Source organism: Hyla sarda, chromosome 2 (assembly GCF_029499605.1).
Source record: "Hyla sarda isolate aHylSar1 chromosome 2, aHylSar1.hap1, whole genome shotgun sequence".
Lineage (NCBI taxonomy): Eukaryota > Metazoa > Chordata > Amphibia > Anura > Hylidae > Hyla > Hyla sarda.
In genome coordinates, this window is record NC_079190.1 from 165,124,601 (window position 1) to 165,142,829 (window position 18,229).

Sequence of the window (18,229 nt, forward strand, 5' to 3'; positions counted from 1 at the left end):
CCATTGTAGTCTACGGTGGCGTTTCCCAACCAGGGTGCCTCACACTGTATAAAAACTACAACTACAAGCATGTCTGGAGAACCAAAGGCGCCATGGTTGGGAAACAGTGGTCCAGGGGGTGAATGAGTTAGATTTGAGTGACAGCTGGGGAGTGAAGTATGGCTATAAGTCGCAATCTCAGGACTGAGACCTGGTGCAATCAAAACTTTTGACATATTGGGACGACAGGTCCAAAATTATTATTATTTTTTTTTATTACTGACAGTATTACTTCCCATTTACAGCAGAACTCAAAAGCTGTAAATGCACGGCTGTGCCTGAGACTAAAGGGCTTGTGCTGGAATTCTCCTGCCCAATATGACATCGGCACTGGAGTGCCAGACACTGGGTGGTCAGGTATCATGTAAATATCCCATTAGTTAGAATAGGATGCACTCACTAGGCACCTTGGTAATGCAACCACCCAGTGTACAAATGTATTTCACTATGCCCGATGTTAGATGGGGCGGTTGAGTATGCCTGGGCAAACGCTTTAACCCCATAATGTCATGATAAAAGAACAAGAAAAACAAGATAAAAACAGACTGTAAAGATCCTCACCAAGGTCGGGCCTGGAAAAAAAAAATTGTGGTTGAATAAAGATGTGAAATATATTTGACCAGACAGCATTGTTGGGTCCCATTCACACGGTGGAATTTCCAAATGGAATATGGTGGAAAAATTCAGTTTAGAATTCTGCTGCCCGCGCACAAGGCAGAATTACTGTAGCGCAAACAGCAAATTTCAGACTCCACAGAAAGAATGGACATGTACTGCAAATTCTTTCTGCGGAATCCACTCAATAATGCATTGCTGTCTATGGAGATAGCGCACCTCCGAGTGGTCGTAGCACCGGCTTGGTCTTCTGGCACAAGTTGCCTGCAGAATGTTTATCCTGAATTTTTCAGACAGAAATTCCGCCATGTGAATGGGGCCTTACTTTATTCCCCAGGGAATCATCAGTAATCACTAGTGACATACGGACTGGAGTCAGGGATGTGGAAATCCTATCGCCCGACGCCCGGGGCAAGTAGTTTTGGGCGCCGGGCAGGTGAATTGTTTATAGATTTAGCCCTGTATCGGGCTAGCAGGGACAGACAGACTTCCCCCTTATTTTTCTTTAATGTCGGTGTGAGGCGCAGGAGCCGATGGAAGTCTACACCTCACACCGGCCTCTGAGTGTATGGAGGGGGCGGCGGCCTCCAGCTGACTGCAGAGCCCCCTTATCTCCCCTCCCGGAGGATGGACGGAGCTCAGAAGACACAGCAGGGTGAGAGAAAGGACGTAGACAGCTCCGTGCACAGCTCCATCCCCCTGATCTGTCTCCACAGGACCTAATCCACCACGGGGCGGTTGCTAGTTTGCACGGGGAAAACACAGAGCAGGGGGGGTGAGCGGGGGGATGGAAATCTCACCTCACACCGGCCGGGACTACAGCTCTGATGGCGGCTCAGGTGAGGAGACCAAGAATGCAGGCGGCAGGAAGGGTGGTTGTATATGTATGGTGTGAGTGTATGTGTGATGTGTGTATGTAATGTATGATGGGGGGGGCAGCGGCAGGTGTATGTATGATGTGTGCATATGTATGGTGTGAGTGTATGTGTGTATGTAATGTATGATGTGGGGGGGGGCAGTGGCGGGGGGGGTGTATGTATGATATGGGGGCAGTGGCTGGTGCATGTATGATATGTGTATGCATGAATGTTTTGTATAGGAGCGGACTGTCACGTCGGGCATTAGGGCATTCGGGTCAGCTGCAGAGCTATAGGCTGCATCAGGGCATGCTGGGTGTTGTAGTTACTAACTGCTATTCCCAGTATTCCTTGACACAGACTATGGCTCTGCAGCTGACACAAACCAAAACTACAACTCCCAGCATGTTACACAATAACCTTAACTGTCCTACTATACAGTGCAACATGCTGCAACACCCACACAACCATAGGCTGTATGGTAACACATAAGTCCCTATTGAGATTGAAAAATAGTGATTAAAATATTTTAAAAAGTGCGTATACATGTGAATAAGCCCCTTTCCTAATAAAAGTTTCCAATTTTCTTTAAATAAAAATAATGTACAAAATAAACATAAGTGGTATCGCTGCATGTGGAAATGTCCAGGCTATTAAAATATAATGTTAATTAAACCGTACGGTGAACAGTGTAAATGTAAATAATAGTCCAGAATTGCTCATTTTTGGTCACTTCTTTTGAGAAATTTTTTATAAGGTGATCAAAAAGTTACATCTAGACTTATCTGGGCTCGGGTGTAAGAGGAGCTACAGCTCTCCCTCCCGCCACTAATATCCTGACATACTGCGATCACCTATTAAACCATTAGATCACCGCTGTCAGCAGTGTCTGAAGGGATCTTATATCCATCCCTGGTGGTCTAGTGGGGGGGGGGATCAGACTATTTTGGTTGAAATTATTTCATCAACCAGGACAAGTAGATTTTATTGAGGGACAAGTAGATTGTGTTCCGCTTTAGTCCCTTGGACACGTAGTTTTTTTTTTTAAATTTCCACACCCCTGAGAAGATCCATCATGTCCATCGCTGGCCGCTGCCACACGTAGAGGTCAGGCTAGGACAGGGTTTCCCAACCAGTTTGCCTGTTGCAGAACTATTACTACCAGCATGACTGGACAGTGAGTTGTAGTTTTGCAACAGCTGGAGGCTCACTGTTTGGGGGAACGCTGGACTAGGCCAATGTGAACCACAATAAAGAGACATTAGTTGTATTACACACATCTAGTAACAGTGACCACAGTATATAATAGCTGTAAATGTTATAGTGTTCCTCCCTGTGTATATAATATGCAATGAATGGAGAGTCACATTCATCACACACATAATGGAATGCTGATCTATAATGACATTCCACAGAACCCCTAGCCCTGGCCGATAGCCCCCTAGCCCTGGCCGAGAACCCCCTAGCCCTGGCCGAGAACCCCCTAGCCCTGGCAGAGAACCCCCTAGCCCTGGCCGATAGCCCCCTAGCCCTGGCAGAGAACCCCCTAGCCCTGGCAGAGAACCCCCTAGCCCTGGCCGATAGCCCCCTAGCCCTGGCAGAGAACCCCCTAGCCCTGGCAGAGAACCCCCTAGCCCTGGCCGATAGCCCCCTAGCCCTGGCCGATAGCCCCCTAGCCCTGGCCGATAGCCCCCTAGCCCTGGCCGATAGCCCCCTAGCCCTGGCCGATAGCCCCCTAGCCCTGGCAGAGAACCCCCTAGCCCTGGCAGAGAACCCCCTAGCCCTGGCAGAGAACCCCCTAGCCCTGGCAGAGAACCCCCTAGCCCTGGCAGAGAACCCCCTAGCCCTGGCAGAGAACCCCGTAGCCCTGGCAGAGAACCCCCTAGCCCTGGCAGAGAACCCCAATACCACGTAGTGAGAAGACAGAGGTGACACATACCTCCCGTGTCAGTCGCCAATACAGGGGGGACCCCCCACCCATGAACCCCAAACATTAATTTACAACGCACACACAGGAACTTACAACAGCAGCCGCATTATTGGCTCTTCCTGTATATCTATGCCTCATTGGTTTAATTCATCCCACGTGATTATCGGTGTGGCTGTGACTTCTGGGAAGTGTAGTTTTGCATTTGGAATAAATATCAATTAGGTCGCTGTGCCGGACTACAATATCCACAATCCAACATACATCCGATACATTAAAACAGCTGGAATAAACGAACGCCATCGGTGTAGACAAGACACACAGAGATTGGGTGCCATCTGCCCTGTGTATTTATTCTGCACAGCGCCATCTATAGGACGGGCTGACTTGTGTGTGTTCTTTGGACTTTGCGCAGTGTTCATGGTCCAGTACACCGAGCGCTATGATGGCCGGGCAGGTGACAGTGCTGAGTGGAGGATTATCTACCGAGCTGGAAGGTGCTGGATTTCTCATACAGGTGGAGATAGGTCCAGGATCTACTAATAATAATGATCTATTCATTGATGGATTCCTGGGGATCCTGTGTGTATTGCATTGTAGTTTATCTATCCCAGTGTTTTTCAACCAGGGTGCCTCCAGCTGTTTCAAAACTACAACTCCCAGCATGCCCGGACAGTCATTAGCTGTCCAGGCATACTGAGAGTTATAGTTTTGCAACAGCTGGAGGCACCCTGATTGGGAAACGCTGATCTATCCATAGACCCCCATGGCTCTACTGGACTTTGTAGCTTGCTCTTGTCCCGCCCAGGCTTTAAACAAGTATTTCCCAAGGGTTCCTCCAGCTGTTGCAAAACTTAAACTCACCGCATGGTCTGGCAGCCAAAGTTTCATGGCTTCAAAGGCAATGTTCACCTGATGTAAAATGTGCGGAAAGTCACATGCGGAAAACACATGCAGACATACGCACGTTGGAATTATCCAGCGGGTGCTAGGACCGCTCCAGAATGTGCTGCCTCATAGATGGCAATGCTTTTCGGAGTGAAATCCGCAAATAGAATAGACAGGACAACAACTGCCGCAAAAAACTCCATCTTGTAAACAGTGCAGCAGAATCTGCACAGAAATTCCGCCGTGTGAACATACCCTTATGCTTTGTTCACACGTTCGGAAAATGTGCGGCATTTCCGCACAGAATACGTGCTGTCGTGCAGAGTGAATGCTAGAAAGATGGGTTACTATCCACAAACAAAAAAGAACCAATTGTGTAAAATTAAATACCTTTATTAAACCTATATCAAAAGACATACACTTTAAAGATAGAACATTAAAACATAGCACATTCAGTAACAAGAACAGATGACTGGAGATGGTACAGGAGGTATAACACTACATGGAATACGGAGACAGGACCAGGAAATTAGTATAGTAAATTCTCTGAAAGATGACAAGGTATATAAAGAGGAGGGAATCAGAGATAAATAACTGACCTGAAAATAAACGTCCTGTAAACATAAAGCTGCAAACACCTAAAGACTATCCGCCATGCATGCTACCAAGTCCAACCCCAACGTACGTTTCGCATTGTGCTTCGTCAGGGGGCGTCTAGTAAAGATGGGTTACTATAAAGCTGCCAATAAGGGAATTACCAGCACATCATTTAACATATCCAGATTACTGTTAAAGGGGTTATAGGGGATAAGATGTCTGATCGCGGGGGTCCCGCCGCTGGTTACCCCCGCGATCTCGGCTGCAGTACCCCAGACATCCGGTGGACGGAGCGAACTTCGCTCCGTGCCGGATGACTGACGATGCGGGGCGGAGGCTCCCTCCCATACAAAAAAAGGTTGCAGCAGCACTCTTAGTCCAAAAATGGAGGCTCTTAGCGCACTTTTTGATCAAAACGTATCCCCCCCCCCATCCACCACGCGGAGGTGGCCTCATTTCGGATGGGACCCTAAAATACATTCTGAGCCTTACACTCATAACACTCACCTCTGCTGGGCATATAGCCTCTGACTAGATGACATGCTGGATCAATTATCAATTAAAATGCCTCCTGTGAAAAAGGGGAGTGGTGCACGGCTACAGAGGGTGCCATTGCCCCTAAGTTGCAAAAAAGAAAAATAGCCAGCACAACTACCTAATACACGGGTGCACGCTGCTGTGGCAAATACAGAGTATACAAAAAAAGAAGGTTGCAGCAGCACTCTTGGTCAAAAAATGGAGGCTCTTAGCGCACTTTTTATTTATCAAAACGTGTTCCCCCCCCCCACCCCCAAGGTAGTTGTGCTGGCTATTCTTCTTTTTGTTTTTTTTTGTGCTCCCTCCCATAGACTTGCATTGAGGGGCATGACCGTCACGCCATGAACCTCCAGCGCTGCACCCGATGCTGTAAACGGACACCAGGTGCAGCAGGGAGATTCACGGGGTCCCCAGTGGCGGGACCCCTGCGATCATACATCTTATCCCCTACCCTTTGGACAGGAAACAGAATTGGGGATTAGGCTCCTGACCCATTATCATATGTGAGTTCTGTTCCTGTTTCCTGTCCTGCGAATCAAGAGGCGGTCTCTCCATGGGTGCTGTCATGGGCGAAAGAAAGAACGTATTTCCTCGGAGTGCTACTTTTAATGGTACATTCACACTGTGGGATTTCAACTCGCGGAGATTCCATTCTGGCAGCCGCCACCAAAATACTTCGGCAGTAGGACCGCGCGGCACTGCGCCATCACTATTGACAGCTATGCAGTGCTCGGGGACTTCCGCGCAAAGAATGAACGTGTTCCTCCTTTGCGCAGTACAATTTAATTCCTCAGTGTGAACAGTTCTCGCAGAAGACCCGTTCACACTGATGTTTCTGTTCTCAGCACATTATCCTGATCGCGGAATTCTGCGGGAATTACATAGTGTGAACATAACCTAACAATCCAGGTTTATTAAAATGAAGGAGAATTTCAAATAATTCTAATTAATATGTGCTGCATCTCTTTCTTTTATTGTAGGGAGATCCACTTTGGAGTGCAAGACTTCTTCATACTAATCCTCAAGCTATTAAGACTGTACATACTAGGTAAGTTTATGTTAGGCGAACTAGATGTATCTACACTAAAGTGGATGTGCCAAACCATGTACATGAGGAGGTTGGGGGAGATAGCGGTCAGCTGAATGAATTTTCAGACCCCGGCTATTAAAGGTCTATAGAAAATAATTTCTATTTAAAAATCTCAAGCCTTCCAGTACATATCACAGTGCTTTCCAAACACTGTGTCTCCAGCTGTTGCAAAACTACAACTCCCGGCATGCCCGGACAGCCAAAGGCTGTCCGGGCATGCTGGGAGTTGTAGTTTTGCAACAGCTGGGGAGACACTGTTTGGAAAACACACACTTACCAGCTGCTGTATACCCCTGGAGGAAGTTATGTAGTCCTTCCAGTCAGACCTAATGGGTGGTGTTGTTGCCCATAGCAACCAATAAGATTGCTTCTTTCAGATGCCTTTTTTTTTATTATTTTTTAATAAATGAAAGCAATCTGGTTGCTATGGGCAACGACACCCCCTTCCTCTACACAGGTTTTAATAAATGCTCCCTGCTGCCACTAATGCGGGAACAAACCACCAATCCTCTTCTGCTCTAGACAGTTCCTGACACAGACAGAGGTGGCAGCAGCATTTCAATTGGACAGCATGGGAAAAAGTGGCATGTCACTCCCAATGAAAGCAATGGGAAATATGTGTTTTGTTTTTTATATTATTATTATTATACCCTTGTGGGTTCCCATGTGAAAATCATCCTGGTTTCCAAGTCAAAATGTACATATTTGTTTGCCCATTTGGACAAGGCCTAAAATATTCTTACCATCTTAAAGGAAACTTTTTTTCCATGACCCACGTCACCCCTTGCAACCAGTACTGTATACCATGAATAGTGACCTCTTGACAGGGATCGATTCTATGGTATGTTCACACGGGGGAATTTCCGTGCGGAATTCTGCAGATGAATTTGAACAGAATTTCTGCTGTAATTTACTTCAAATTGATTTGAATGGGATTCCACATTCCGTCAAAATAAAAGACTAGTCTTATAGTTTGCGGAATTCTGCGGCGGCATCCCATTGAAGTCAATGGGGCTCGAATTTCAGCGGAATTCTGTGTTTAGATAACTTTTTTGGAAATTCTGCTGTGTGAACATACCCTTGATCTTTGTATGTCAGAGGGAAGGAAACATACGATGTAGCTGACAACACACTTGTTGCGTATGTTTGTTTGTGTCCATTTCCTAAGGTGTCTGCTTAGGATTGTACTCACCATAGAGTTGCTGGGACACTGGCTTTTCTTTATTACAGCGTGCTTGTACAAGACCTACACCAGGTACGAAGAAACACAGGGAGCTGTGGATGGAAACAGGCAGGGGGTGGCGACTAGTTTCGCGTACATGGGCACTTCCTCTGGCTCGCACTGAGTGCGAGCCAGAGGAAGCGCCCACGTGCGCGAAACTGGTCGCCACCCCCTGCCTGTTTCCATCCACAGCTCCCTGTGTTTCTTCGTACCTGGTGTAGGTCTTGTACAAGCACGCTGTAATAAAGAAAAGCCAGTGTCCCAGCAACTCTATGGTGAGTGCGTTTTCCATCCTGTTTCACTATATTTTACTTACCTGCTATATACATTGGATTACTGCACCACCATCTGGTTCAGCCACAGGTACATTTGAGACTTGCCCACATGGACATTACTTGTTGCCATACGTTACTAGCGGTGCCAGACAAACCTCTTTCTTCGTCTGCTTAGGATTGCTTATTTTTTTCCAGCTTTCTAAAGAGTGGTGCTGATGTGCTGAGCACCGCAACATATCAGGCCAGTATTGAAGGATTTAAACAGCATCTTGGGTTGGACTTTGAAGAAGCTGCAAACCTTTTTACTGTAGCTGTACGTCAAGCAAAAGAAGCTGCTGAAGACTTCACAATGCAGTCCTCCGGTAAAAATAATTTTATCCCGTTTACTTGAGTTTACGTATATATAGAAATCTATATGAAGTATGGGAGCATCCAGAACTATGCATTTCCCTTGTCTTTCTACTGGACTTATTTGTGCACTTATTTCTTGACATAAAGAAAGTGCTTTGTAAATGATCTTAATTAAAAAAATCTATATTTGTATCTACAGCTCCAGACCAAGACAGCTGTGATAACAGACTACAAACAAACCTTGTGCTCATCCAGTATCTTGATAGCCTACTAAATGTAAAAAGTAAGGGACAGATGGAGTGGAGAATAACTGCAGGATCAGACTACACAAGGATTTTTTGTAGTCTGTTACCATAGAGACATACAGGTCTGTATAGGGCCTGAAGACCCAAAACGACATTTTATTAAAGGGGTTATCCAGGAATAGAAAAGCACAGCTAATTTCTTTCAAAAACAACTCCACGTCTGTCCCCAGGTTGTATGTGGGTTTTACAACTTGGCTCCATACACTTCAATGGAACGGAGCTGCAGAACCACACCAAACCTGGAGACAGACAGGGAGTGGTTTTTGAAAGAAAGTAGCTGTGTTTTTCTATTCCTGGATAACCCCTTTAAAAATGGTTGAACCTTACCTTTTGAATAGAGTTTTATAGAACTTTTATATGAATTTTTATCTGGATATTTTAGTTTAAAGGAGAAATGCGGCAGAATTCTTTAACTTTAACTCAACTTCTTACATTCCCCCGTTGCGTCGGCACTGCTCAACTCCGTGCTTCTTAGGCTCAAAATGAGTTCTTTACATGACAGTGCGCTCAGCCTATCACTGGCCAAGGTTAGACATAGCTGCTGACTGCAGTGTGACGTTTCGAGCCTAAGAAGCACAGAGCTGAGCAGTGCAGGAGGAACGGGACGCAGATACCGGAGCAACGGGGAACGTCAGAAGTTGAGTTAAGAAAAACAAAAAACTTTACGTTTTTTCAGCCCGGGCACAGGGGAACTTAAAACATTTCTGCTGCATTTCTCCTTTAACTGGCATGTTTAGTGTAAGTGATGGAAAGAACTACCGTAAATATTATGTAAGTAGAGGTGAATATAGTTTTGACCAGGCCCAAAAAATATTCTTGTGATTTAGTACATTTTAATAGGTCTGGTTCTTTTGTAGAAAAAAGAGAAATTTTAATTGCTGGATCAATAGGACCATACGGAGCATTCCTCCATGATGGTTCTGAGTACACTGGAAGTTATGTGAAGGACATGAGTATTCAGGTAAGTAAAGCCAATTTCCTGCTTCCCAGTTAAGGTTTAGTTTAATAATTTCTCTTGTATCACTTGGAGGCAGGAGTTGAAAGATTGGCATCGGATACAGATGATGTGCTTAGCAGCTGCTGGAATTGACCTGTTTGCTTTCGAGACAATACCCAGTCAGAAGGAGGCAGAAGCCCTTGTGCAGCTTTTAAGAGAGTTCCCAAATAAAAAAGCTTGGCTTTCCTATTCATGTCAGGTTTGTAATCCATAAACAGAACAATAGGGTTTGTATGCAATTATGACATCTGTCCATTATTGTAAAATTTATGTTGTATTTTTAAATGGGTTTTACTGTTTAAAAAACCCATTATTACAACTCTCGAATAAGTTCAGGTTCCTCATCTCAAGGCCAGAGTGGAGGATCTGCCCTGCCTTCTTTACATAGATTAGGATTTGACTGAAATGAACACTGTGTAATGCTTCATTTCCCCTGTGGGGGTGCTGCAGGGAAGTTGTATAAATACTGTAGATTTCGCCATAAATCACAAATGTTTGCTGGTGACAGCAGGGGACACTTTGGGAAGTTCATTGTCATAGGATCCTTTTAACGAAATCTGATTGGTTGCTATGTTAAACTGGTCAACTTTTCCTCAGCACAGGTCTTGATGAATCTACCCCACAGTCCTGTTTATAAAGAATAAATTTTGTTATTATTAATCTAGAGTGGGTCAGCGACAAGCTTCGGTGATACATTTGATGAAGCAATAAACGTGGCAGCAGGATCCAACCAGTTGGTGGCTATAGGGGTGAATTGCTGTTCACCTGCATTTGTTGGTCCACTCCTTACATCCGCCAACAAAAAGCAAGGTCGAAAGATTGACTGGATTATTTATCCGAATAGTGGAGAAAAATGGGACCACAACATGGGGTATGTAACTGAAGTATAAAATCAAGGTGGTTTTTTTTATTTTATTTTTTTTGACATACTGTATACTTTTTTTTTAGTATTTTAATGGAGAAATATTTAGTCAAATGTGTACTCAATCATTTTATTATATGATTTTAAGTAATGTGTGTATGTATGTGTGTGTATACTAGCTGAGTACCCGGCGTTGCCCGGTTTTTGTTTTTTCCTTTCTAATCCTTGTTGGGGAGGAAAATCAACAAAGGAGGAAGCTTTTGACTTCATATTCCATCCTCATATATTGTCATATGCCGTCCACCTATCGCGACCTCCTATCGCGTCCCGTCTTTGTGAGATGGGGTGTGGCTTGCAAGCCGGACTGACACATTCACCAGGAGATGCAGAGTGGAGCTTGTGGAGTGAGGTACTGGAAGTCCCATATACTCGCATGGGACTTAAAACAAAAACCCATCTTTTATGTAAGGGTTAATTTAAATATCATATATTTTTATTTGACATATAAGTAATATGTTTTATTGAAACAGGTATTATTGAAATATCTCCAGCCGTACGGAAGTTATGTGGGAAACATACATTTCCCATTGATTTGCATGGGACTTCAAACAAAAACCCTGACCCTCACAAATGGGGGTAGTTAAGGGTTAAATGAACTATACTATATTTTAAGTGGACATATAAGTAACATGTGACCAAGTATTATCGAAATATCTCCAGTCGTTTGGAAGTTATGCAGTAACATATTTTTCCCATAGACTTGCATGGGACTTTAAACAAAAACCCTGACCCTGGCATATGGGGGGAAGTAAGGGTTAAATTACCTATCCTATGTTTTTTGTTGACATATAAGTAACGTGTGCCAAATTTCATGTTAATTTCCTCAGCCATTTGGTCGTGATGCTGGAACACACACACACACACACACACACACACACACACACACTGGGGGAGATTTATCATTATTTGTCTATTGTAGACAAAATTCTACCCCTTTACACTCTTGTCTATTGTACACACTTGCTCAGAATTTACTAATGCTGTACACTCCTTTGATAAATCTTGTGCAAATATAGAAACGCCCCCCCCGCTCTACTGTGCACTCCTTCTCTACCTCACAGGAAAAGTGGACGTAGGGATTTTGTTCTTTGAGGCCAGGATTCCATTGAGGTTTTTTGTGCATCAGCAAAAAACGCCAGAAAAACTGTCCCAGCTTTTTCCTGCGTTTTGTCAGGTTTTTTTTGCGTTTTATTTTCTTGCGTTTTTTTTATTTTTTTTCGTTTTTGCTGGTGTGTGGAAACAAAAAAAAATTTACTAAGCTTTTTATTTTTTTTCGAAATGTAGATACCTGAATGCGGAGGACTATGTCAAATTTGGTGGATTGCGTCGATGAACAGCATTATGCTTTTTTTATGTCAATAAAAGGGTTAATAAGGACTGTGGGGGAGTGTTTTTTTATTTTTATATATTTTTTTTTCAATGTGTTGTGTTTTTATAATTGAATTTTCAGGCTTAGTAGTGGAAGACGTCTTGTAGACAGAATCCATTACTAAGCTGGGGCTTAGCGTTAGCCCCCAAAACAACTAGCGCTAACCTCCAATTATTACGCCGATACCCACCGCCACAGGGGTTCAGGGAAGAGCTGGTACCAACAGGCCCGGAGCGTAAAAAATGACGCTCCTGGGCCTAGGCGGTAACAGGCTGGCATTATTTAGGCTGGTTGGTGTCTGGCTGATACTGAAAAAATGAGAGAACCACACACTTTATTTATTTATTTATTTATTTATTTATTTATAAAAAAAAAACACGCATAGGGTTCCCTGTATTTTCAGTATCAGCCAGATACCAACCAAGCAGCAACAGCCTGACGTTACCAGGGTGGGCGAGGACCATTGTTACTGGCCCTCCCCAGCCTAAATATCACCAGCCTGTTACCACCTAGACCCAGGAGCGCCATTTTTGATGCTCCGGGCCTGTTGGCTCTGGCTCTTCCCGGCACCCCTGTGGCGGTGGGTACCGGGGTAATAATTGGAGGTTAGCAGTAGCTGATTTTGGGGCTAACGCTAAGCCCCGGCTTAGTAATGGATTCCGTCTATAAGACCGCTTCTACTACGAACCCTGAAAATTAATTAATAAAAAACATTGAAAAAACACATTGAAAAAAAAAGTTTAAAAAAAAAAAAAAACTCCCCCACAGCCCTCGTTAACCATTTCATTGAAATAAAAAAAACGCTGGTCATCGTCGCAGTCCTATGCATTCATGTATCTGAAATGAGAAGAAAAAAAACAAGAAAAATGGGTTAGTAAATTTTTTGCTCTCCCCTGGGAAGAGCGCACATAATGCAGCGTGTTCCTAAACAGGGAGCCTCCAATTGTTGCTAAACTACAACTCCCATCATGGGGGGGGGGGGGGGGGGGCTGTAGTTAAGCAACAGCTGGAGTCTCCCTGTTTGGGAACACACTGCCAGAAAGGCTCTGTTCCCATTATGCAAAACGCATAATGTGAACAGAGATCTGTCCCTCTGCCCTTGGACTACTACTCCTATCATGGGACAGAGTCTGTCCCATGATGGGAGTAGTTGTAGTACCGCAGCGCTGCTGAGGGATGGTACTTGCACATTCCCCGGCTGTGGGACTTTTAGGACTACTACTCCCATCATGGACAGACCTCTGCCCATGATGGGAGTTGTAGTCCAGGGGCTGAGGTGCAGATCGCACCGGGTCATTCTGTAGAGACCCGCTGCGATCCGCATTTAAGTTAACAAGTCGGTGGTACATGCGGCTACATCGCGCTGCCGCCAGCTCCTGTATACATGCGGCTACATCGCACTGCCGGCTCCTGTAAACACTGTCATAACTCATAATCCCCGCCGGGAGACGGGAGCTCTGATTGGTGAATAGCTATTGACCAATCAGAGCTCCTGTGTTCCGGCGGCGGGGATTGTGAATTATGACAGTGTGTATAGAAGTCGGCGGGCAGCGCGATGTAGCCGCATGTACCGCCGGCTTGTTAACTTAAATGCGGATCGCAGCAGATCATTCTCTTGAGATCCGCTGCATTCCGCATTTATTAACTATACAAACCGGCGGTACATGCTATAAAGTCCTATAAAGTCCCGCAGCCGGGGGATGCGCAAGTGCCATTCCTCAGCAGCGCCGTGGTACTAAAACTACTCCCATCATGGGACAGACTCTGTCCCATGATAGGAGTAGTAGTCCAAGGGCAGAGGGGAAGATCACTGTTAGAGATGAGCGAACTTACAGTAAATTCGATTCATCACGATCTTCTCGGCTCGGCAGTTGATGACTTTTCCTGCATAAATTAGTTCAGCTTTCAGGTGCTCCCGTGGGCTGGAAAAGGTGGATACAGTCCTAGGAGACCCTTTCCTAGTACTGTATCCACCTTTTCCAGCCCACCGTAGCACCGGAAAGCTGAACTAATTTATGCAGGAAAAGTCAGCAACCGCCGAGCCGAGAAGTTTGTGACGAATCGAATTTACTGTAAGTTCGCTCATCTCTAATCACTGTAGATCACTCTGCTGCGATCTGCATTTATTAACTATACAAGCCGGCGTCCCATGCGGCTACATTGCGCTGCCCGCCGGCTACAATTCTTATCATTCATAATCCCCGCCGGGAGAGGGGAGCTCTGATTGGTTAATAACTTTTCACCAATCAGAGCTCCCGTGTTCCGGCGGCGGGGATTATGAATTATGACGGTGTATACAGTAGCCGGCGGCCAGTACAGTGTAGCCGCATGTGCTGTCGGCTTTTACAGTTAATAAATGCAGATCACAGCGGGTCTCTGGATAATGACCCAGTGCGATCTGCACCTCAGCCCCTGGACTATAACTCCCATCATGGGCAGAGTCTGTCCATGATGGGAGTAGCAGTCCTTACTGTCCCAAAATAGACACTTTGGTACGTGTCCTCCGAGGTGGTGTATATATGTGCAAGAAAGTTGCTTTTGCGCATTTAAAAAAAAAAAAGTAAATAAATTCTATTCTACAGTAGAAAGTTCTCTATGGTAAACTTAACCATAGACATGGCTATGAAAAATTCTATCAGATTTTACGCAAAAAAAATGCGCAAAAAACCTCTTGCGCACATTTTTGCACCAAAAACTCTATATACAATGATAAATTGCCCTCATTGAGTTTTATATATATATTACTTTTTAAAATATATATTTTCTTTATTTCTCTTCCCCGTATAGCTGGCAAGGCACAAATACAGATAAAGCACTCTCTGAATATGCATTAGAATGGGTTCAACTTGGTGCAAGATGGATTGGTGAGTAGTCAAGTCACGATAAAATGAACCGTGGCTCGTACCATAGTGTATCCTCCTCCTGTTCTTACATGGATTGAATCATTTGTCAGGCTGCAACAATTAACCCCTTAAGGACCCATTTTGGCCTTTATTTATTTTAAATCAACTGGTGCCAGAAAGTTAAACAGATTTGTAAATTACTTCTATTAAGAAATCTTAATCCTTCCAGTACTCATTGGCTGCTGAATACTACAGAGGAAATGGTTTTCTTTTTGGAACACAGAGCTCTCTGCTGACATCACGAGCACAGTGCTGTCTGCTGACATCTCTGTCCATTTTAGGAACTGTCCAGATTAGCATATGTTTGCTATGGGGATTTTTTTCCTACTCTGGACAGTTCTTAAAATGGACAGAGATGTCAGCAGATCCCTGCGGCATCTGTATTGATCACGGCATCTGAGGGGTTAATGGCACACATCAGCGCGATCGCTGATGTGCACCATTACCGGCAGGTCCCTGGCTGCTAATAGCAGCCGGGACCTGTGACGCATGACCCAAGCATCGGTCCGATGCTCGCGGTCATGTACAGGATGGGAAATGTATTTCCTGTTGCATTAAGTACCACTGCACCAGGACGTACATTTATGTCCTGCATCGTTAAGGGGTTAATCAATATTATTATTGATAAGACTCAATAATGGAAATCTTTGTCGTCCATTTCTATTATCAATTAATTGGTTATTAGGGGCATGGCCTAACATTACTACTTTTCCCTGCCTTTCAGCCCCTCAGTCTACCCCTAAATTTCCTCTTCCATCTCCCCTCACCCTCCAGTGTCCTTTTTGAAGATTCTGCTGGCCTGCAACATCTGCGACCTACCCTCAGCTCGAAGACCACGGCCTGGAGTGCAGCCGGGAAGCTGGCGCAGCCTCCTTGTCCTCTGCGCCTCTGGTCACAGTTGTGCAGTTGCCCATAGCAACCAATCAGATTCCTTCTTTCATTTTTCACAGTCCTCTTTAAAATGAAAGAAGAAATCTGGTTGCTATGGGCAACTGCACAACTCTTCTGTAATCAAGTTCTCCGTCTTGTGCAGGGAGGACGGCCATAACTAGGGTCTTTAAACTGCCCCTTCGCCCCTGCATTGAGGCTCATAGGTTAACCCTTCAGATATTGTTCCCTCTATTTTTCTGTTTACCCTTTCTGTTAACCCTTCAGTTGCTGACCCTTCGCTCTTACCCTCTGTTAAAGGGGTACTCCGGTGAAAACCTTTTTTCTTTTAAATCAACTGGTGGCAGAAAGTTAAACATATTTGTAAATTACTTCTATTAAAAAATCTTAATCCTTCCTGTACTTATTAGCTGCTGAATACTACAGAGGAAATTATTTTCTTTTTGGAATGCTCTCTGATGACATCACGAGCACAGTTCTCTCTGCTGACGTTATTATAATAATAATAAAGCTTTATTTATTGTTGTCCTTAGTGGGATTTGAACCCAAGTCCCCAGCACTGCAAGGCAGCAGTGCTAACCACTGAGCCACCATGCTGCCCTTAGCATACATCTGCTATGCACGGTTGCTAAAATGGACAGAGATGGCAGCAGAGAGCACTGTGCTCGTGATGTCATCAGTGTTCCAAAAAGAAAGGAATTTCCTCTGTAGCATTCAGCAGCTAATAAGTACTGGAAGGATTAAGATTTTTTAAATAGAAGTAATTTACAAATATGTTTAACTTTCTGCCACCAGTTGATTTAAAAGAAAACGGAGTACCCCTTTCACCGGAGTACCCCTTTAACCCTTTAGGTGCTGTCCACTTCCTCCTGTCCTCCCATTAACCCTTCCTTAGTCCCCCTAATCCCATTTTTTTTTTATCCGATTGATCGAGCCAGTAATTGGCTAATCGATTTTACAAATAATTGATAGCAGCAGCCCTAATATATAGTGTATGTTTTAAACCATGAAGGGGAGGGCCCTTTTATTCTGTTAAATTGTAGAACATGTCATTTTTTGCTTCAAGTGCATTTAGTAACATGCAGAAGTGTATGGAAGACAGCTTTTATCTCCCTAGTAGTAATTATCTTGGATGTAAATTTCAGTTCAAATGGTCTTGTTGTCTGGGTTGGAAATATCATGCATTGCATAGTTCAGTGTTTCCCAACCAGTGTGCTTCCAGCTGTTGCAAAACTACAATTCCCAGCATGCCTGGACAGCCGTTGGCTGTCCGGGCATGCTGGGAGTTGTAGCTTGGCAACATCTGGAGGCACACTGGTTGGGAAATACTGGCATAGTTCAGGCTCCAGTTTACTGAAATAGTTAAATCTCTTGTGCGATGTGTTAGCATTTAGTATTCCATGTCTATTTATCTTGGCAGGAGGCTGCTGCCGGACCACTCCAACAGATATTGCAAGTATTCGAGACATTTTGCGGGTGAATCATTTCTGATAATTTCTCCTTTTACTAATAAAGATCTCAGTTTTTACACATTTTGTGTGTTTTGGTGGTAATTGACACACACATAATAGTTGTATAGTTTTTCATTTTATAAGTTTTGCAATCCACAACAATACAGTGTTTTGTTGATATTAGTAATTGGTATTGTAGGCTTCAGTATTGGAACCATAAGGCCATGTTCAGATGTGACAGATTTGCTGAGAAAAAATCAGCACAGTTTTAGGGAAAATTGCAATGACAAATTATGTTTTCGTCTAGGTTCACACTAAGGAATTCCTAAGTGGAATTCCGCTTTCAGATTCCGGTCCAGCAGAATCCCATTTCTTTAAATGGGATTCCTCTGCACAGTGCACATTGCGGAATTTCCTTGACAGTCTGCTATGCTGAAATTTCACTGCTGAAAGAATGATCTTGGGATACATTAGCATCTATGGGGACTGCAATGTACAGCACAAACATCTGCTGCGGCAATCCTAATTTAGACCTCAGCCGAAATAATTAACATTCTAATTCTTTTGGCAGTATCAACTCGGAAATGCACTGTTGTCTATAGAAATGGCGCATTTCCGAACAGTCCTAGCCCGGTACGTGTGATGTCCGCCTGTGTTTTATGGGCGAATATTCTGAAAATATACTGACTTGTGAAAATTGGCCTTAGGCAGTATTGTTAAAGGGGTACTCTGGTGTTTAGTTTTTTTTTTTTTTTTAAATCAACTGGTACCAGAAAGTTAAACAGATTTGTAAAGTCTTAAGTACTGGAAGGGTCATCAGCTGCTGTATATTCCACAGGAAGTTCTTTTCTTTTTTAATTTCTTTTCTGACCACAGTGCTCTCTGCTGACACCTCTGTACATGTCAGGAACTGTCCAGAGCAGGATAGGGTTGCTATGGGGATTTGCTCGTGCTCTGAACAGTTCCCGACATGGACAGAGGTGTCAGTAGAGAGCA

At 44.2% G+C, this 18,229-nt stretch overlaps 2 protein-coding genes across 4 annotated transcripts in view; one reads left to right on the forward strand and one right to left on the reverse strand.

Annotated features, from left to right (window-relative positions):
• The window catches only part of ERCC5 (ERCC excision repair 5, endonuclease), a 46,594-nt gene extending 42,906 nt beyond the window's left edge, over positions 1–3,688 (reverse strand). Inside the window, exon 1 of one of the 3 annotated variants that reach the window (XM_056555696.1) lies at positions 3,535–3,688. The gene's annotated coding sequence lies outside the window, so the exon portion shown is untranslated. The other 2 variants (XM_056555698.1, XM_056555697.1) reach the window with 2 other exon arrangements.
• Positions 3,689–3,733: 45 nt separating this feature from the next.
• LOC130355504 (uncharacterized) lies at positions 3,734–17,314 on the forward strand. Its single transcript, XM_056555713.1, has 8 exons — positions 3,734–3,955; positions 6,441–6,508; positions 8,243–8,409; positions 9,561–9,664; positions 9,738–9,899; positions 10,366–10,571; positions 14,779–14,855; positions 17,203–17,314. Exons 1-8 carry the CDS (start codon positions 3,881–3,883, stop codon positions 17,271–17,273), a joined length of 930 nt encoding a protein of 309 aa, XP_056411688.1. The 5' UTR covers positions 3,734–3,880; the 3' UTR covers positions 17,274–17,314.
• Positions 17,315–18,229: the final 915 nt, after the last annotated feature.